General features: G+C 43.3%; 1 protein-coding gene across 3 annotated transcripts in view; it reads left to right on the forward strand.

The window, feature by feature from the left end:
- tarbp2 (TAR (HIV) RNA binding protein 2) overlaps positions 1-13,282 on the forward strand; it is a 32,215-nt gene extending 18,933 nt beyond the window's left edge. For 2 of the 3 annotated variants that reach the window (XM_048523670.2, XM_048523667.2), the window contains exons 3-8: positions 178-280; positions 3,434-3,506; positions 4,983-5,100; positions 7,660-7,787; positions 9,194-9,386; positions 10,580-13,282. In XM_048523670.2, coding sequence (XP_048379627.1) covers positions 178-280; positions 3,434-3,506; positions 4,983-5,100; positions 7,660-7,787; positions 9,194-9,386; positions 10,580-10,737 — 773 coding nt within the window. In that variant the 3' untranslated portion in view covers positions 10,738-13,282. The remainder of the gene's footprint in view (positions 1-177; positions 281-3,433; positions 3,507-4,982; positions 5,101-7,659; positions 7,788-9,193; positions 9,387-10,579) is intronic. The other variant, XM_048523669.2, reaches the window with a different exon arrangement.
- Positions 13,283-22,357: the final 9,075 nt, after the last annotated feature.

A 22,357-nucleotide genomic window follows, 5' to 3' on the forward strand; every position in this document is an offset into this window, starting at 1 on the left:
ATCAACTAACCTGACCCAAAGCTGACTGTTCAGATCTGTGTGAGGATCAATTCAGCTCAGGTATCCAGGCTGAAAACATTTTTTTTGTAGCCGTTTAAATTAGTTGCTTTACAGTTGGCTTCTGTTTTGTGGGTTTTATTTAAAGTTGTGTTTTAATTAATGTTTTTCCCCCCTCAGGTCAGGGGCCTAGCAAAAAGGCAGCAAAGCACAAGGCAGCGGAAGCTGCCCTGAAATTACTAAAGGGAGGAAACATGTTGGAGCCCATGTTGGATGGAGTCAAGTACGTGAATAGCTAACTGCACCTAGAAAGAGCTTTCCATTCCATCTTCTATGGTGATATTCAACCCTATGTTATTTGCCCTTCTTCCCCCTTTCCCGTCTCCATCTCTTCCAAACGGCAGTGACATATGCAGGGAAACCATTCCTCAAGTGCTGTCAGCTTCCCAAGACTGCACCTAAGTGGTCATTCCTTGAGGACTAGCCCTAGCAGCCCTGATTTACTGTTTACGAGGGCATCACAGCTATTCCCAGTGGTGCTATTTGCACTCATCCCCCAACTATTCTCTCACCTTGCAGTTTCACCACCAGGGGGCACTGGCTGGTGCTCAGAAAAAGGAACCTTTATCACAATATTTGCCCCCTTTCCAAATATAGTCGCCTTTTTCACCAGCTCTGGCTGCTGATGCAGTACAGATCCAATGCTCAGATGAGACAGCAAACCAAAGTGGCCATTTTCATGCTCCAATTGGTGTTAGGTGGGTGTGACACTGTAGCTTTTAAGAAGGGAGCTTGTCCAGAGTCCTTTGAACTGGCATTAATCCGTGAAACCACACACCCCCAAAAGTTTGATTGACAACTCTCTCCTCCTGTTGCGTTTACAAGACATCGCGGTGCGCAAAATGGCTGTGGCATTTGCCTACATAAGTCACTGCACTTCAATTCAAAGCAAGTCATTGTATGTGACGCATTTTGGAATGTTTCTAAAAAATGTGATAACCGCGCTATGCAAATACAAGTTCCTTCCCTTCTCTGAACTAACATGGAGATCAGAGACTGAGCCTGGGAGCTGTAAAACTCAACTGCTCTGCGTGCGGTGTCTTTAAGCGCCATTGGCGTATAATATGTTGGCGGTTACAAATAGTTAGAACTTTTATGAAAGATTCTAGGCAGCTATGTGTTTTAAAGTATAATGGTACTGGACTCAGCACCCAGAACTTGTGTCAAGATCAGTTCCTTGATTTCTCATTTACAGCCTGTAAACCTGAACAGGCAATACTGATGACATGTGGGCACTCAGTGAGGCAGTCTGTCAGTTGTAGAAAGGATTAAAGTTGTCAGGTAAAGTCCTATTTTGTGTTAAACATTGTAAAAGTTTCAGAACTAGACCTTCAATCCATTTAGTTGTCCAAGCCTCCGCATTCCCTTGATGCATTCCTAATGATGCTGAATTTTTTTGTGTATCATTCTTTCCAAAAATAATCCATTTATGGAAATGAAAAAGGGAGTATACCCTTGAGTTTGAGATTTACTTTGAGACTATTATTACAACATGTTTATCTGCACAAGCTCTTAACCCAACAGTTTGATGTTAGCGATGGCTGGTGGTGGATATGAAGAACTTGGAGTTGTCCTTTTTTTTTTATTAAATGTGCATGGAGTTAATAAAAAATCAAAGACAACCAAGGAGTTTTCCCGGCCAGTATTCCTCTCCCGACTAGCACTGCCAAAAGCATTCCTCGTGCAGTGTGGGATCTTGCTGTGCGCAAAACGGGGCTGCTGCATTTGCTTGCACAATGACAGTCGCTAAACTTTGAAAGCGAAGCGCTTTATATATGTTTCTTGAAGATGTGACAAGGTGCTTTGTAAGGTTTTTGTTTCTAAAAATCCCTGCCTGTTTAACTCCCAGGTTGTTCAGTCTGGCAGTGATTCAGTGTGTTGGGCCTGTACCATACCATAGGAAGGATGTAGGCTCATAGTTCGTTTCCACTTGGGCCAACTCTGACTAGATTGTACAGGTGCTGGAAACTGGAGATACCTGTGCCAGATAGGAAAGGAGGAAGCTCAACTGATGGGTTACCCTTGTTGAAGTGACACCTGGTAAAATGTACAGTGCAAATGTGATACTAGTGTCAGCCTGTGTCTGTTAAAGCACAACACCACACAGCAGAGATACAGACATTTGCTTTCGATTTTTAAAAAAAAGTTCTCCGACAATGGGCAACACTGGCAAGGCAGTATTTAACTCACTTTCTTTATAGTAGGCCTGAGAGTGGCAAGAGTCAATAACACTGGAACTTGTATCAGCTCTCAGTCCAAAGCAGGTAAGAATAGAGACCCCTCCTTGAAGGACATGGGTAAAGCGATTGGATTTTCACAATAAAATTCTTACAAGGAATAACAGGGTAGCTGCACAAAGGGTGTTTTGCCTGACTACAGGGAAAAAGGGATAAAACCAGGGGACCAGTCTAGGAATCAGAGGTAGGCAATGAGGAGGAAGTTCTTCACTCGGGGGTGGTGAATCTTTAAAATTCTGTCTCCTAGAGAACTATAGAGATTCTGTCATCATTTATGTTCAAGAAGGAGATCAATAGTTTCCTAGATACTAAAGATATTGAGGGATACGAGGATAATGCAGGAAAATCATGTTGTAGATTTGATCCTACAATGTCAGATTGGACTCAAAGGCCTAAATGACCTTCTCCTGAGCCTATTTCTTACGTTATAGAACAATAGTATTTTGCAATCTTTTGGTTTCTACAAGTTGCTAGATTTATTGAATTGCCATTCAGGGATATGAACTCTCAACCTCCCCGTCCAGTACCTGAAGCACTAAGCTACTGTACCCTAATACCTAATCTGGCCAAGTTGCTGGGAGACTAGTTATGGAAGGAACAACTGAAGCAGAGTTTCTCCATGTTCCATCCTTGCAAGTGATCTTGTAGTCTCTGGTGTTTCCAGAGCTTTGCTGAGCTGATTTTATTTCACTTTCCTCTGTGGGTTTTGTGAATTGGTATCTTGTCAACTATCTTGTTTCATTGTTCTTTCCCTATCCCCTTTCACTCCCTGCTACCAAATTCCACGCTGTGCAGCCTCTTGTGTGCGTATCTGCTGAGTTGAGAAATGCATTGAAGGTTTGCATATTGGCTGCCAGTTAGCCCACAGAGTAGCACCAGGTAGTAAGGAGAAATTGCAGAAGTCACTGAATCATCATTCTCCCTGAGGCTGGATATTAATCTGTTTGTGTAAGGTAAAGGTTTTTTGGTCTGGAATTGAGTGGACCCTAAGGGGTAAGTCACCCAACTCTTTCCTCTGCATTTATTTAGGGCAGGCATAGCTGCCTAAAGAAAAATGCCTTCATTGAGTATGTGAAAAATATTTATAGGTCATGAGTTTTCCGTATTTCATTTGTTTTTTATTTTTTAACCCCCTCCAGGATCTCTGGCACTGAGTCCAAAAGCTCAAGCTCTGCTCAGCTGGCGGAATGCAACCCTGTTGGGGCATTGCAGGTATTGTATTCTTGTTCATTTCCCAACACTGAGGATACATGTTCACTGGTTACTTACCTTCATTTACAATGTCGAGCACAGAAACAGGCTATTCAGCCCAACAGGTCATGCTGGCATTTATACTCCACGTGAGTCTCCATGCACTCAATTTCATCTTGTCCTACTCCCATGTCCTCCTGTTTCTTTTCACTTTCATGTTTTACTAGCTACCCCTTCTGTACACCTGTACCATTACTTGTGTTCATGCACCTTGCAATCTTTATCGTTTAGATAAAGAATTCCTCCTGGATTCCCTGTTAGATTTATTCTCAACTATTTTAGTTTTGCTCTTCCCATCAGTTGGAAACTGCTGTATAGCCACCCGTTCATAATCTTCTTGCCAAAGTTAAAAACCACAATGTCACAATCTTCTCCGCATACAAGGCAATGATCAAGTGCTGTGTTGCTGCCAGCAGTTTTGTCCACACCGGCCATTCGGCCTACCTCCTGGTATGTGTGCATTCTATAATCAGGAGCTATGGACAGTGATGGTAGAAGCTCCAGTTTCCTTTCTGTCACACGGCTGAACAGGAATCTGACCCCAGTGCTAGATGTCCTGATATAGGAAGGATATGTTGCTGGGAAGGGAGGGTTTGATTTATAACAAGAGGCTGGGACACTTCTTCCACTGGAATGTAGGAGGTTAAGAGGTTTATAAAATCATTAGGTGCATAGATAAGGTGAATGGTAGTTATTTTTCTCTGTGGTGGGGGATTCCAAGACTAGGGGGCATATTTTTAAGGTGAGAGGAGAAAGATTTTTAAAAAGAAAGAGACAAGGGGCAATTTTTTTTAAAACAGAGTGGTTCATGTGTGGAATGAACTTCCAGGGGAAGTGGTGGATGTGGGTACAGTTACAACGTTTAAAAGACATTTAAGTACGTGAATAAGAAATGTTTGGATGGACGTAAGCCAAGCGCAGGCAGGTGTTGACTAGTTTAGTTTGGGATTATGGTCGCATGGCTTGGTTGGACCAAACGGTCTGTTTCCGTGCTGTATGACTCGATGCCCACTATCAGCCTGTGTTGGAACGATTCACTCAACCTGTTTGGCCACGTTATGCACGTGCCTTCCATGGCCGTCAAGTCTTAGAGCGAGACTTGAACCTTGAGTTTCTCGCTTAGAGGCAGGGATGTTACCCACTACACTTCAAGACATCTGTTATAATTTTTTAAAAATCTATTATGTTTGAGGTGCAGAGATAATGGGAACTGCAGATGCTGGAGAATCCAAGATAACAAAGTGTGAAGCTGGATGAACACAGCAGGCCAAGCAACATCTCAGGAGCACAAAAGCTGACGTTTCGGGTCTAGACCCTTGAGAGGTGCCACTGTGTTTACATGCTGAGATAATTGTGTATTGCTGTCTTTAAGCAGATTGATGACGTGCCAGTGCATCATCAGTAACATTCTGCTTAGTGTGTGTTCTTTCTTTCCAGGAGCTGGTGGTTCAGAAAGGATGGAGACTTCCGGAATATACAGTCACTCAGGAATCTGGTCCTGCCCACCGGAAAGAGTTCACTATGACTTGCAGGGTAGAGAGATTCTTGGAGATAGGTATGGGCACGCTGCTCCTACCCCACAGTCCTTCAGTGTTTGTTGGTGTCTTGTGTCCATGCCTCTAGTACTGCTGCTGTGGTCAGGTGCCTCTACTGCCTTTCTTCAGTATTTTGGCTCTGAGTTGCATTGTTGGGTGGCTGCTGAGCCAAGCCAGTGCCAGTATTTTTTCATATTTGTTTGTGCAACGTGGGCATCACTGGCTGGGCAGTATTTATTGCCTAGTTGCCCTTGAGAATTCGATGATGAGCTGCCTTCTTGAAGTGCCGTAGTCCACCTGCTGTAGATAGATACACATTGCCTGGAGGGTGGGGAATTTCCAGGATTTTGACCCGGCAACAATTTAAAAACAGCAGTATGTTGCCAAGTCAGGATGGTGAGTGTCTCGGAGGGGAACTTGCAGGGGGTGGTGTTCCCATGTATCTGCTGCCCTTGTCCTTTTAGATGGAAATAGTCATGGGTTTGGTGAGGATCTTTAGTAAATTTCGGTAGTGCATCTTGTAAATAGTACACACTGCTGCTCCTGACTGTAGCTGGTGGAGGGAGTGGGTGCTTGTGGATGTGGTGCCAATCAAGCGAGCTGCTTCATCCTAGATGGTGTTGTGTTTTTTGAGTGCTGTTGGAGCTGCACCCATCCAGACAAGTGGAGAGTATTCCATCACACTCTCAACTTGTGCCTTGCAGCTGGTGGCTTTGGGGAGTCAGGAGAAGAGTTACTCACCATAGTGTTCCTCGTCTCTGACCTGCTCTAGTAGCCACTGAGATTCTGTGGCAAGTCTAGTTGAGTTTCTGGTCGATGGTAACCCCAAGGATGTTAATAGAAGGGAAATTCAGTAATGGTAACACAATTAAATGTTAAGGGGTGGTGGTTAGATTGACTCTTATTCATGATGGTTATAGCCTGGCATTTGTAAGGTATGAATGTTACTTGCAACCTGTCAGCGCATGCCTGGATACTGTCCAGATCTTGTTGCATTCGAACATTTGCTGCTTCAATATCTGAGGAGTCATCAATGGTGTTGAACATCGTACAATCATTGGTGAATGCCCCACTTCTACACTTATGAGGGAGGGAAGGCCATTGATGAAGCAGCTGACTGAAGCGAATGACTGTTGAGCTTAGTTAAGAAAAGCTCCACATGTGTCATGTGCTGTGGTATACAGTTCAAAGTGATGCTTGCAGAGCATTTTACAAGGGTCTATAGATGTTGGATTTAATGTGCTTTTTTTATTGTTAGAATGTGGTTAGAAAAATGTTGACAAGTGATTTGCACTTCAGTCCAAAATGTGGGAGGGTGGAACCAAGCAAGATAGTTCTTTCCAAGAGCCAAACAGGCATAATAGCCTGAAATGATGACCTTTTGTGATACAGGTTGCTATGATTCCATGAAACGAGCAGCACTGATTCTCACAGAGCATTCATTCCCACAGCATCCATATTGCACATCATTTTTGGACTATGCATCCTACACTTCTAGACATTTTCTGGCACTTCCAAATTGAGAACTAGCTGGATTGTACAAGCAACATTGGGGTATGGGGTATAAATTATTTGCTCTTTGTTTTTCTTCCTGCCCCTTCCAATAATTTTCCATAATAAAAATCCTAGACTACCTTCCTATGCACAAGGAGGAACTGGAAAAATAGAATTTTAAAATCTAATTTTGCTTGACATTGCTGAATTTCATTTTAAATAGCTCTTATTCCCAGAGTGTTGTGGAAGGAGATTTAGACCTTAGTGCAAGAGCTCCGTGTCAGCCCCTAAATTGAGATTTAAGGTAGCTGTTCAGCAATTTGTTTTGCATTCACTTTGAGTCATGATCTTTGTGAATCCTCCATTACTATTTCAATCAATAAACCAGGAAAGTCAATACTGCAACTTTGGAAATACTCTGCACATTTTCTTCCCCAGTATTCAATGTTTGTACTTTATGCACAGGTCTTTGTTTTTTGATGCAGTGTAGGAGTTTGTGTGCATCTTAGACAAAGTAATTTTGCTGCAACATGGCACTTAGTGTGTGAAACAGGCTGTTTATTTACTCAGGACATTCTGATCTCCCTCTGGCATTGGATGAACTGCTGCCTGATCTTTCCCAAAGCCAACAATTGTTACCTTTTTGTGTGGGAGTTGTGTAAGAAAGTAGAATTTTAGAATGGAACTTGGAGGGAATAGACTCAAAAGGGTTTTAAAAGATTGGTTAAATCAAGTGTATTTGACTACAGTCGAGATACTTTTCCAGAAGGCAGCAATATGAATTGATCTTTAAGTAGATGTCAGAATGTAAATTACCTAAGTGGAATTACCGATCCATACAGCATAAAGCTGGGTCAGGAGTCCATTGACCGTCATGGCTTCAGCTCCCAGCCTGTGAGAATTTTACTGCCAGAAGTTGTGGAACTTGTATTTGGGGGTGTGGTGCAGTTGAACTGGACACAGAGGTCTGTTTGCACCAACCTAGTTTGAAAAAACACATGCTGAGTGGTTGAGGGATTTCATTTTAATGTTTAATGAATGGTGTGTGATCAGTCTGTTAATGTGTGATGTCTCGTCTGTCGTAGGGAGTGGGACTTCGAAAAAGCTGGCCAAGCGCAATGCTGCTGCAAAGATGTTAGCTAGAATCCACGATGTCCCTGTGGATCAGAGGGACGGGAACGAAGTTGAGCCAGAAGATGACCAGTTTTCCATTGTAAGTGTGTGAAAGGATGAATTGCGGTCTTTAATGAGAGCACCAGTTTGCTTCATGAGAGAGAGCTGGCAATCTGCTGGTGGTGACATGACAGCCCTGCCAGTTTTTAGACACAAAGATCTAACTGGAGTAACCAGAGACAGTAGTGGAAACTACCTCTGTCGTACAAACAGATATTGAGGAATGTCTGCATTGATAACACTGGAGCAGTTCAGTAAAGCAGTGACTGAGAGAAGTTTTCACAACATGTGCTGTCCAACAGTTCTCTGGTCTGGAATTGTTATATTTTTACAGCATTTGAGGGTGATGTTCTGGTGGTTATATGGTGGCTGTTAATAATAGGGGGAATTTTCAGTTCCTTCATTTGTTTTCAGTGTGGGTGTTGCTGACAATGCTTGCCATTAATAACCCTAATTTTATGTCACTATAACTCACTAAGCCACTAAAGACGGTGTTTAAGAGACAACCATTTTGATATGGAGCTGGAATTGCGTATAGATCCGCAGTGGGCAAGAGCATCAAGTTTTTGTCTCTAAAGGATACTTGTGAAGCATTTGAGGTTTTTCCTAGTACGTTCAGTAGCTTTGTGGCCACTTATAATGGTACCTTTTTTTTATTCTAACTGATGTGATTTGAATTGTTGATTAATAATCCAGACATCTAGATTTGTCTCCAATAACATTACTGCTACAGTGCCCCATGAGATTATGAATGAAGAGTATCACAAACCGTAGCATTTTAGATGGCTTCTAGAATAACTGAGACATCTGCAACTCTTGGCAACCTGTGCTGATTCTACACGATTGAATGCCAATCGAGGTTCTGTTTAGGCTTAGTGACTTGAGGGGTACAGGGAGAGTGGGAAAGTGATGTTGAGGTAAAAAGTCAACCATGATAGTACTGAATGGTGGAGCAGGTTTAAGGGGGTAAATATTCTACTTTTGCTATTTTATATAATTTTAGGAACTGAGAGTCTTTGTAGAGTTCCTCATGGTCAACTTATCAGTTGAGTTCAAGTTTCATTTTAAACCCCCTTTTCTCCCCCTGTCCATCCCAGAACAAATTTCTTCTCAGTTTGCATTTTTAGTTGCCTGATTTTTTTTTTTGGGTTTATTCCCCCAAGACCTTGTGCATTCTGTCTGGAGTTCATTCTTTCTCTCAAAAGACTCAGTTTGCGAATCAGACAATTATTTGATAGCAACACTTGGGTTTTGAGTTTGTTGCGTGAAGAGAGTCAAGCACCCAATCCCACCAGAAGGATGACAGCTTTAGTGATAGAACTGTGAGCTACAAAGCATTCCACTTATAGAAAGAGCGGTGAGGAAAATGCAGCCACGTTTTAAATAGACTAACATGCCAAAAGGAGGTGGTTCCTTCACTGTGCTTATTTGTCTGTTCCTCTCCAGATGGTTGGTAATAAGCTGGATGGGCCAAAGGGCAAGAGCGCAGGTTGCACATGGGATTCGCTCCGGAATTCTGCAGGGGAGCGAATTCTTCACCTCAAGAGCAACCCACTTGGTGTTGCCAACTCTAACTTTTGCCAGATGCTGAGGGAACTGGCAGAAGAGCAGCGGTTTGACATCAGTTACTTAGATATCGGTAAGTCACTTCTCGCTGACTGTACTGTGAATGGAGCCTCTTTTGCCCATGGGGAGTCAATTGCTTTCTGTGTTTCATGCCAGGAGCTTACTGTGGGATTGTACCGTTAAAGTGCAGCCAGCAAATCATCTTGAAACCAGTGCGTGGATTACCACCAGGAAAACAAAGAGTAAAGCTTTTCTGACTAAGCAAGGAGGCAGTTAATTCTAAGAGCTGTGAAGTGAAAGGAAGCATTTGCATTTATATCACACCAAATCATCAGAATGTTCCAAAGTGCTTCACGTGCAATTGATTACTTTTTGTGGCGTTGGCACTGACTTGTAGTCATATTCAATGACCAGTTTGCATCCGAAAAGGTTCCACAAATAGTAACTGAGACGGCTGATCAGTTGATCTGGGTTACTGTGCTGTGACATCTTTTTTTATATTCATCTGAGCAGGTAGGCAGGTCTACATTTTAACAGCTTATCTCAAACATTGTACCAACAACAGTGTAGTGTATGAGTGCTGCATTGTTAGTGTCTTGGAAATCTAGATTATGTGCTCAAATCCTGGAGGTTGTACATGCAATCCTCTATGCCATTTAGATGAGAATAAACGACATAGTTTGCTGGAGTCCATTGCATTTGTTTGCTTTTTTTTCCCTACTGCTCCACCATCCGGTCGTTTTACATATTTTCAGTCCCATCCCTGATTCTAAATGTGGTTGTTTTTCCTGCCCAGGATTTCATTCTGTACCACCAATCTGGTGAATTCCAAGAGCCTGTGACTTCTACCATCTAGAAGGACAAGGACATCAAATACATGGGCACACCACCACTTGCAGGTTCCCTTCCAAGCCACACTCAATCCTGACTTGGAAATAGATCGCTGGTCCTTCACTGTCGCTGGAGCTAAATCTTGGGAACTCCCTCTGTAACATCCCTAACCCAAGGACAACGGTGGCGCAAGATGGCATTGCTCACCACCTTCTCTCACACAATTAGAAATGGGGCAAGAAATACTGGCACATATACAAGTATTAAAAAAAAAAGTGGTGAAGCCAGTTAGTCCAGTTTAAGGGAGAAGGAAGTGGCAGAAATGCATTCTCTGTAGCAGTCAAGGAAGTTTGAAAGCTGTTTTGAATGAGCCTGCTTTTCCAGCTGTTTGCTAACTTCCTGTGCCGTTTCTTTTTTTGTGTGTTTTCTTTCCAGAAGAGTTGAGTTTGAGTGGCCTGTACCAGTGTCTCGTGGAGCTATCAACACAACCCACCACTGTTTGCCATGGCTCTGGCTCAACAAGGGATGGTGCCCGTGCCAGTGCAGCCCACAATGCTTTGCAATATCTGAAAATCATGGCTGGAGGAAAGTGAACCCAGTGGAGAACGATGATCACTCCTCAGTCTGACCTGCACTGTTTTAATTCCTGCCCGAACCGACATGTTATTTTAAAACCAACAGCTTGAATTTCCCAAGTCGTGTACTTGATTGGAAGTCGAGGTTTCTTATGGTTTAGAATGCCTAGGAGATGCCTTTTTATTTTTTGGGGGTGTGGGTCAGTGATGCAAGGCAGGACGGAAGGAATCTAAGTTTATGTTGAACCTTTTTTCCAAATGTGTTGCTCTCCCATGTTGTCCACCTCAAATTTACTGGATGGTCAACATGACACTGCTGTTGGCAAATAAATTCTCGCCCTCGAGTTTCACTCAAACTGGTAGTTAGAAGCCTACTGTGGTTGTGAATAGTGTTCCCTCACCCTACTGACTGAGTTCAAGTTGAATTGCTGCAGTGATGATGGCCATCTGATTTTTTAACTTAATTTTGCAGGAAACATGGCATTTTAATAGATCATGAGTTTGGGACTTTAATTCGATCTCCTTCCAACTGTCAGGGTCACTAAGCACCCTAATAGGAAATGGGTGTTTGTTATCCCAACATGATGTGCTATTGATCCCATGACGTTGCATTGTGTGTCTGTCAATTTCTCTTCATGGCCAATTTGCCTAAGCAGTGGCAAGACACTAGATAGAGGGAGAGGCTCTTGTCTGCTTCTATATGCTTGACATAAAATAGCATTACGAAACCTCCTATGAGGCGGCTGGCCAACTGAGAAGGCTGGAGAAAGGTGTGTGTAAAAACAGTGGTTAAAGGTTAAAAATGAATGATAATTTTTGTTTTTGTCAAGTATCATGAAGTTTTTTTGAAAGAAGTTATTGATTGTTATTTTTTCCTTCCGAACAATCAATGTGCTTTCCAGGCTCGGAACTCGAGTTACAATAATTGCAGTACCAAAACTTGCAAGTATTCTCTGCAAACACTATAGAGAACTGTCTACTTCCCTGAAATTGTTTACCTTTTTGTAGCTACAACAGGATTTTATAAATGCTAGTCTTAACAAGGCTGGAATCTTTAAGAGGGAATCTGTCTTAGACGCACACCCCTTGAGCAGAGTCCAACATTATTATACATTGCAGTTGTCTGCAGTCAAATGTAGATTCTTCTTCCAGTGCGCTAGGATCTCCTCCATTTTTTTAAAAAAAGGTTGACATTTATATATCATCTGTCACAACTTTATTGCATCCCAAAATGCTTTCCAGCAAGGGAAGTCCTTTTGAAGGGTTATCATAGATTCCTTGGGCTCTATGTATTGTCCAGTGTGGCTCCAAAGCAGATGTGCGGAGCATCTGCAAGATGTACCCTGGCTTGTACTGAGGTAACTGATCTCAGCGTGGACCATAGAGTTGCTACAATTGGTGGGGTGAAGAAAGCGATCGTTTTTTGCTTTTGATTGCTAAAAGTGACCTTTTTGTAGAAAGTGTACTGTGTGAAAGTCAGGCGCTGGCAGTATCTGACCAACTGTCATGCCCATCATTCTGACATCGCTTAGTAACATGTGTCTCAGAGATTAGAGCCCTGTGCTAGAGCAGACGTAGGTGCCTTCTGGAAAGGTGGAGTTAAAGAGAGAAAAGGATGGGTAGAACAGAGAGACCCCATAATACAGTAGATGCTTCACACCCAAGCTCCTGGCTCATTCAGCCCAGTCCAGGAGAAGGTTCTGTTTACTTGCTACAAGGGCTCAATGGCAAATGGCAATCAACTGATCGTAGATGTGGCGAAACTGTGGCAGTCTCAGTTGAGGCAATTGCAAGAACTGGTGTAAAGTGTGGCGATTGAGGTTGGGATGTGCCAAATTGGTTCAGTCAAGGGAGGTTTGCACGAAGGGTCATTGGGCAAAGAACCCAACCACCAGGGGTTGCTCCCCTGGTGTAAATGCATACATATATAGAAAGAAAATCATGTTTACAATGTTACTGAATGTAACAGTTCTTCCCAGTGTTGGGATGGGGCAGAGGGCATATGTGGCTTTCTGTTTGACTGAAAGTGTCCCACTCCTCTACACCTCACAATGAGCGCACAATTGACCTGACAAATGTGATTCCAGATAAAGCATTTGTACAAAGGCTTTTCATGGAGTTGGCAGAGTATTAAAGAAAACTTTTGATAATTATTAAAGGAAATGAATGTTTCTTTTCGTTGGTAGCAAATCAAAATGTTGCATCCAGGTTCACGGTTTTCTTTTTAGATGTTTCAAGTATGTATGCATACAGTCTGTTGTTTGCTTGTTCTTTTATACGTTTTGTAGTGCCCTTTTTTTCTCAGAAATGGTGCTCCTTCAGCTCTCTCTGATGCTTTGTGCATATTTGATTGAGTTTGAGAAAGCTACAAAGGAACTGTTGAGGAATAAGACCATTTCTACCTGAAATGGATTACAAATGTCAGAAATGCTCTCAACCGTTTTGTCAGGACCTGGGGAGCAAAAAAGCAACTTAATGTTTCAGTTGTATTTGTAACTTTCTAAAAATATTTAAACAAACAAATCTGCCCAACTTGAGTGAATAAACATGTAAATTATTCATATGCCAGCCATCTCGTCCACTGTTTTAAGATGCATGCAATTTATGTTGGATGTGTTAATACCGACGTTAAAAGAGTAGAGGTAGGTGCGCGCACATTCAGAATTTGTACACTGCTATCACCAGCCAATTTAGAGTTGACCTGTTCAGCCACTGTTGGCTCATTGGCTCACTGACTTTGAGCCAGAGAATAACTGACATTCAGGCTGGGAGTGTCCAGAGTTTAACACCACCTGATCACTTGATACCATTTTCTGGTGAAACACAACACCTGGAGAATAAGGGACGAAGCTGGGTTCTGCAGTAAAATACCTTGTCAAAACAGTTGAGGCACAAGTGTGAAAACATACCATTTGGGTAATGTCCCAGAGATCACTGAATTGAAAGAGGTGAGTGCCTTTAGAAGGAGAGAACATGGACAAAGGTTCATGTGCCACAACTGCCTTGACACATGATCCCATAACATTCAGATCCTGTCTTACAGGTACTGAATGTGATTTTTGAAACCAACAAGTGATAAGTACGGCTTGATATCCTAGCAAATCACTGGGAATAGGAAAAGACAGTGCCCTGTTTAACTTTCTGAACAGAATTACTGGCAAGATTTTTGGGATTGGGTTGTCCATGATTTTTTGAGTGGCATCTGAAGAAATGATCAGGCCTATCCAGTTGCTTATGGAACCTTTCAGTTAGTCAAATTATACTCACGAGTTATTTCAGTAAGTTGGAGATGGGAGGAGAAACTGGGTGGTGCAGCTCTGACATCTGGGATGAATTCCAAACTTGATAAACTGGATGGATTCTCCTTCTGGCCTCTGTTGACTGCAGTATGGATGAAGTTGATGGAGTCTTGACTTGAGTTTCTGGAGTCGTAGGCCCATTGGTATTCTGTGTCAGAGAATTGGAACATTTCAAATAGCTGCAGTGTGTGTAAATCTAATTGTGTCGATGGACACAGTGTAGAGGGAGCTCCACCTAATCCCATGTTCTACCTGTCCTGGGAGTATTAGATGGGGACAGTGTAGAGGGAGCTTTACTGTCCAGATCTAACCTTCGTTGTTGCTGTCCCTGAGTATCTGAAATGGAGTGCATTCAATCTGCTGTTACACCAGGAGCATATTCACAAAACATAACGAAAATGTGTTGTATCGTTTCATTAAAAATTGGAGTTGATCATTCTTGAGTTAACCCTGCTGTGCAAGCAGTCTGAGCCGAGGTAGGTGTAACATATTGCAGTGTGTTCTTACACTTTGTTATTCTTGGGCTGACCTGTACTTAAAGCTTAGTGTTTGGAGAAAGCCACAGACCTTCTGTATGACCTCCTGCCTCTTGCTACCTTATCAGTATATGGTGTGGTCAAGCAGGTTTCAAAATCTGATCGCAGACGATCCATTAACACAGATTCCAAGCTTTTGTAAGGCAGTGGAATTTCTGCTTTTCCATGACATGGATGTTGGATTTTAAAATCTGGCCATTCTCATGCAGTTTCATTTATAGATATTTACCTCTAACCAACCTTTTAAGAGATGTTATTACTTACTTTTGCCCCTCTTCCATGGTTACATTTGAGCTCGCTTGTCATAGAGATTTTACAACATGGAAATAGGAACTTCAGCTCAACCTGGTCCATGTATCTGTCCAAATGTTTCTTAAATGATAAAACTATCCTCAGCGCTGCCACTATCTCTGGCAGCCCATTCCAGACAATCACCACCTTCCGTGAGAAAAGAAAATTGCCTCTCTGGTCCCTTTTGTCTCTCTCCCCCTCACCTTAAACCCATTCCCCCTAGATTCAGACTCCCCTACCATGGGGAAAAGCTGTTGGCTATGTATCTTATCTATGCACCTCATGATTTTATTGACCTCTTATAAGTTCACCCCTCAGTCCCCTACACTCCAAGGGGGGAAAAATGTCCCAGCCTTTCCAACCTCTGCTTATAACTCAAACCTTCCAGTCCAGGTAGCATCCTAGTTTAATAATATTCTTCCTATAGTGGGGTGACCAGAAGTGCATGCAGCACTCCAAATGTGGCCTCACCAATGTTTTGTGCAACTGCAAGAAGACATCCCAACTCCAACACTCGATGCTCTGTTCCATGAAATCAAGCATGCCTTCACCAGCTTGTCAACCTGTGACTCTACTTTCAAGATGTTTGAACCTGTACCCCTAGATCTTTTTGTTCAATCACACTCCCCAGGGTCCTACCATTGACTGTGTGAGTCCTGTCCTGGTTTGACTACCAAAATATGTCACCTTGCATTTATCCAAAATAAACTCCACCTGCCATTCCTCAGCCCATTGGCCCAGTTGATCAAAATCATGCTGTATTCCCAGATAATATTCCTCACTGTCTACTTACTATACCACTAATCTTGGTGTTATCTGCAAACTTACTAACCGTACTTCCTAAATTCACATTCACATCCACATCACTTATAAACATGATGAATATCAGTGCACTAAGCACACATGCTGGTGACGCACTGCTGGTCACAGACTTATAGTTTGATAATCCTCTACCGCCATCTGCTGTTTTCTATCTTCAAGCCAATTTCATATCCAATTGGCTAGCTCTCCCCAGATCCCATGAGCTTTAACCTTACTCGACAACCCACCATGTGATACCTTGTCAAAGACCTTGTCTACATGCACTTTAGCAAGGTCTACACACTGCCCTCATCTACCTTCTTGGTCATTTGAAAAAACTCAAATGCATAAGACATGATTTCCCATGCACAAAGCCATGCTGACTATCTCAAATGAGTCCCTGTCTCTCAAAACACCTGTAGATCCTGTCTCTCAGAATCCCCTCAAACAACTTACCCACCACAGACATTAGGCTCATTGCTCTGCAGTTCCTGGGAATTTCCCTGCAGCCTTTCTTAAATAAATGACACAACATTAGCCATCCTCCACTCTTTGGGTACATAACCCATGGCTGTTGATGTTACAAATTTCTTCGCTAGGGGCTCTGAAATTTGCTCCCTAGCTTCCCACAAAGTCCTGGGATACATTTCATCAGGTCCGGGAGATTTATTTATCTTAATGATTTTAAGACTTGCATCACCACCGCTTCTGTAATGTGGACTTTCTTCAGGACATCACTATTTACCCAAATTTCTTAGCATCCATGCCTTTCTCAAGGGTAAATATTGATAAGAAATATTCATTTAGTATCTCACCCATTTCATGAGACTCCAAACATAGATGACTTTGCTCACCTTTAAGAGGCCCCCTCTCCCTAATTACACTTTTGCCCTTTATGTACATGTAGAATCCCTTCGGATTTTCCTTTCTCTTATCTGCCAGAGTTGTCTTGTGTCCCCTTTTAGTCCTCCTGGTTTCTCTCAAATGAACTCCAACACCCTCTACTCCTTAAGGAATTCCCTTGATCCCAGCTGCCTATACATGTCATATGCCTCTTCCTTTTTCTTGATCAGGGCTCAAGAACTGGGCATCCACCAATGCCTTTGGGGTGGAGTGCTTTACTTTCCCTCTCAAAATGTTTCTCCTTTTCTCCCTTACCTCTTCTTTCCCACCCCACACCCCCTGTTCACTCTTTTCATGTAAGCATTTCCCTTATCAGGCTTTGCTTGTTAATGTTTCACTAGCCACCTGCAAGTTTTCCTGGTGGTGGAACAGATTTAGCACAATGGCAACTTTTTACTGTGTCACAATATACGTATACATAGCCACACACCTCTGAAGCAAACGGGGCTTGAACCTGGGCCTCCTAGCTCAGAGGTAAGGATACTACCACAACAGCCCCTCAGCCACTTTTGTATTGATTCCCTGCCTCTACCTCACCACCGCACACTCTTCCTTTAAGACATTCCCGAAAACATTTTGACTAGATGTTTGGTGATTTGACCTAATATTTCGTTATGTGTCATACTTTGACTTATGTGAATGCCTAGGGGAATTTTTCAAAATTGTCTTCAAGGCACTATACGAATGCAAATTGCTATCGATAGGGAAACGGAAATACATTTGAAAAGGGAATAAGCTCAAGGACAATGAGGAAGAGAGAGCACAGAGAGCTCTGGCAAAGAGTTGAAACAGGCACGATGGGCCGAGTGGCGTCTTCCCACGCTGCTTGATTCCACATTGCTGCAAATGATGGTACAGTTGCAGTTCCAGCTTTCTTGGCGCTAGGGGTCCTCAGGGCACCACAAACAGCCTGCAAAGTGAGAGGAAGTGGAGCAAATGGCCAATATTTAAACGCTGGGGTTTTTATTGTTTCAGAGATAGTAGGAACTGCAGATGCTGGAGAATCTGAAATAACATGGTGTAGAGCTGGATGAACACAGCAGGCCAAGCAGCATCAGAGGAGCAGGAAAGCTGATGTTTCGGGCCTAGACCATTCTTCAGAAAAAGAGGCTCTACGCTTTGTTAGCTTCTGAAGGGTCTAGGCCCGAAACGTCAGTTTTCCTGCTCCTCTGATGCCGCTTGGCCTGCTGTGTTCATCCAGCTCCACACCTTGTTATCTCAGGATTTTGTTGTATTTTCTTTCTGTCGCCACTAAATAACTCCAAGGAGGCAGGTATCCCGTCACCAGGTCGCCTTTTGTTTACATTTACTTATGTGGGGTGGTATAATTAATTCATGGTATTAGATTAGTTTTCAATACCTCCTCCAATCCCACCCCCATCCCTGTCCGACAACTCAGCGCCGCAATTTGTGAAAACTCCCACCTTAACATGTGTACGAGACAAAAAAATTTGCAGATGCCAGAATCCAAGGTAGACAAACAGGAGGCTGGAAGAGCACAGCAGTGTGGCGGCATCTGGAGGAAAGGAGCAGTTAACATTTTGGGTATTACTCCTCTTTAGGACTCTTGTGTACAGTTGTTTTGGATCAAAATGCCATTGAACCGTTTCACAGGGATGTAGGACCAGGTCATTCATACTTCTGAGCCTCTGTGTAACCATATGTAAGGCATAGTCATTATTTTAATCACATTATTTGTTAATATTTTTAAATTCCTATTTTTGCCTCCTTTAAATGCGTCCACTGATTTTCTGGGACTGCATGTGCCATACTCTCTTTTCGACAATATCTCCTCCTGTATTAATTAAGTAACTTGACTATTGGGCTAAGTAGAGAATGTTTTATCAAATCTTCCCTGTGGGTGGCACCAGTGCACTGTCTGGAGCCGGTTGGATGCAAACTGGTGCCTCGTGTTTCTCACACACTCAGCTCCCAACCACATTGGGCTTAAGATACACCTAGTTCAGCCCTTATCCCCGAAGTCCGGAGAGAGGCGCCAAACTTCGCTCTAATTTAGTTTATTTATAAATAATTACAAAGCTGTACTGACAAAGGGGGCTCTGAAATAAATAGGGAGAGAGGGGGAGGCGGTGATAGAAGGTGGATAGAGGAGAAGATAGGTGGAGAGAAGACAGGCAGGTAAAGGAGGCAGGGATGAAGCCAGTAGGTAGGAGGTGAGGGTGGGGTTTGGACAGTGAGGTGGGAGGAGCAGATGAGAGCGAAGATGGACGGATCAAGGAGGCGACAATGAGCTGGGCTGGTCCAGGGATGAGGTCAGGGTGGGGAGATTTTGAAGCTAGTAAAGGCCACGTTGATACCATCAGGCTGTAGGGTTCCAAGGTGGAATATGAGGTGCTGTTCTTCCAGTTTTCGGGTGGCATCGCTGTGACACTGGAGGAGGCCCAGGGTGGACATGTCGTCCAAGGAGTGGGAGGGGAAGCTGAAGTGGTCCGCGACTGGGAGGTGTTGTTTGTCGCAGACCTTGCATAGGTGCTCTACAAAGCGGTCTCCAAGCCTTCACTTGGTCTCCCCAATGTGGTCTCCTGTACATCAGGAACAGCGGATACAATAGATCACATTAGTGGATGTGCAGGTGAACATCTGTTTAATGTGGAATGTTTTTTGGGGCCTGGGTTGGAGTGAGGGGGGAGGTGTAGCATCTCTTGAAGATGCATGGAAAGGTGCTGGGGGTGGTGGGGCTAGTGGGGAGTGTGGAGTGGACGAGGGAGCTGCGGGTGGTCTATTGTATCTGCTGTTCCTGATGTGGTCTCCTTGGAAGCCTACAACCCAATGGTTTCAATGTGAACTTTACTAGCTTCAAAATCTCCACACCCTCCGACCGCATCCCAAGACCGGCCACCCCTCATCCCCATCTCCTTGACTTGCTGTGGCCAGCTAGCTCGGAGTCTGAACTGAGGAGATTCTAAACCTCCTGTTTATATTGGTCAGCCAGGGCTTCCTGATTTGGCCCAGGTTAAGAATGCCAATCAAGGACCTCATAGTCAAAAAGATCCACCTGGTTCCAATCGCTACAGAGAGATGCTAAAATATGCAATATTGTGAGTTGTGGTTTTGGGGCAGTACTCGATGGCTCCATGGTGTTGGTTCGGTCTGCAAAGATTTTGCATCTACAGAGAGATGAACTAGCTTCACTGTAACTTTGAACATGGAGCACAGAGCTGCTGAAAGGATGAGTGTTTTGTGATGGCAAGCTCTTAGTTGAACCATGCCTATGGATTCACATTGCATTTCAATTACAACTGAAGGGAATAACTTGCATTTATACAATAACTTTTATCTTCTCAGGATATTCCAAAGGACTTCACTGCCAGTTTATTATTTTTAAAGTGTGCCACTTTCCTTTTGTAGCAAATAGACTCACAGCGTAAGGTTTCGCATATAGCGAGCTAATCTATTTTGGTATTTGTAATTGAGAGAGGCAGGCTGGTCAGGATACTAGGGGAATTATCCTGCCTTTTTCCAAACTGAACTGTGGGATCCTTTGCATTCACCCAAACAGGCTTATCATCTCAACTGTAAAATAGCTCCTCCAACTGTGCATATATTCTTTTGGTCTTCTGTGCTCATGTCCAAGAGTAGGACTTGAATCCACAGCACTCCAACTGTGACATTAACTGAGACAAGCTAGCCCGTGAATTGATACAGTTTCACACAGCTGTACTGCTCACTTTCTGACTGAAAGCAAATCATGCTGCAAATTATTGCAGCACAAATTGATTTTTTTTGACAATAAGTTTTCATTTTTCTTTTATTTGTTCATGGAATCTGGGCAGCACTGGCTTGGCCCAGCATTAATTGCCTGTCTCTCTCGTTGCCCTTTGAGAAGGTAGTGGTGAGCTTCCTTGAACTGCTGCAGTCCACCTGCTGTAGGTCGACCCACAATGCCATTAGCGAAGGAATTCCAGGATTTTGACCCAACGACAGTGAAGTGACGGCAATATATTTCCGAGTCAGGATGGTGAGTGGTTTGGAGGGGAACTTGCAGGGGGCGGTGTTCCCATGTATCTGCTGCCCCTGTCTTTCTAGATTGAAGTGGCCGTGGGTTTGGAAGGTGCTCTCTGAGGATCTTTGTTGAATTTCTACAGTGGATCATGTAGATAGTACACACTGCTGCTACTGAGTGTCGGTGGTGGAGGGGGTAAATGTGGATGGTGGTGCCAATCAAGTGGGTTTCTTTGTCCTGGATGATATCGAGCTTCTTGTTGTTGGAGCTGCCCCCATCCAGGCAAGTGGGGAGTATTCCATCACACTCCTGGCTTGTGTCTTGTAGATGGTGGACAGGCTTTGTGGGTGGTCAGAAGGTGAGTGAGCCTCTGCCCTGCTTTTGTAGCCATTGTATTCTTATTACTGGTCCAGTTAAGTTTCTGGTCCATGGTACCCCCATGATGTTGATGCTAAGAAATGTATTAGTCCTTTGTTCACTCATCATTTTGATTTTGTAGAAATTTTGGAAATTTGTTTTGTATTCTTGTCAAAGATAACGGCAAATCGTATGATTATTTTGCTTTCAATAAGATCTGACATCTTCTATTCGCAAGGAATCAAAACTGTCAATTAGCGTTGTGTTTCTGATCTGTTACACGTGCTTTTGAATGCCTTCAGTAAAACATCCATTAATGGATCCTGATTAGAGGTCCCCAAGGCTACTTCCAATTATAATGGGTTTGTTTAGTGTTCCTTGGGGAACATCGAAAGTTAATAACACAATTAATCTCCCTCTTATTTGTTCTGAGGATATGTACACAATGTAGAGCTAAATTGGACAAGTCACCTATTTTCCCAAGTTACTTCTAAAATCCCGAGCGTGAAATTCATTTTCCACCTAGATATGCTCTGACCTAAATAAATATTTCTTTCAAAACAACCTCCCCCTCGCTCCCTATTTATTTCAGAGCCCTCTCCCCATCCCCCTTTTCTGATGAAGGGTCTGGGCCCGAAACATCAGCTTTTGTGCTCCTGAGATGCTGCTTGGCCTGCTGTGTTCATCCAGCTCCACACTTTGTTATCTACAATTCCCAGCTCTGACTGCATTGGTACGCTCTACACGGCTTCTCAAATCTGGTTGGCATATTGGGCTGGGCATGCTGACCCAGTAGCAACATACTGCAGACTGTTAGAGGCGTAAGTTGTCAGTCTCAAGCCGCATATCACTTGGAGAATGTGAAGGACTTTCAAAAGGGACAGAAAGCCAGATGGCTAATTGTTTCAGGAAAACCAACAGACTCCATACTGGTTCACTCATCTGGGAATATCCTCTGCACCATTACTGCATGGAATTATAGAATGGTTACAGTGCAGAAGGATGCCATTTGGCTTATTATTGCTACAAGAGCAACTCACCAAGACCCACTCCCAACCCTTTTCCTATAGTTCTACAAATTCATACCCTTTACATGCTTATCCTATCCCTTTAGAAAGTCCCAAATGACCCTGCCTCCCCCACATTCTCAGTCCATTCCAGACCCTAACCACTTGAGTGAGCCTGCCCCCCCACCATCTCAGACAGTACATTCCAGACCCTAACCAATCCAGTGACCCTGCCTCCCCCACACCCTCAGACAGGGGGAGGTGATGGCCTCGTGGTATTATCACTAGACTATTATTCCAGAAACTCAGCTCATATCCTGTGAATCTGAGTTTGAATTTCACCAAAGCAGATGGTGGAATTCGAATTCAAGTTTTAAAAATCTGGAATCAAGAATCTGCAATTGATGACTGTGAATCCATTGTTGATTGTCAGAAAATCCCATCTGGTTCACGAATGCCCTTCAGGGAAGGAAATCTGCC

The sequence above is a fragment of the Stegostoma tigrinum genome, chromosome X (assembly GCF_030684315.1).
Source record: "Stegostoma tigrinum isolate sSteTig4 chromosome X, sSteTig4.hap1, whole genome shotgun sequence".
NCBI classification, from domain to species: domain Eukaryota; kingdom Metazoa; phylum Chordata; class Chondrichthyes; order Orectolobiformes; family Stegostomatidae; genus Stegostoma; species Stegostoma tigrinum.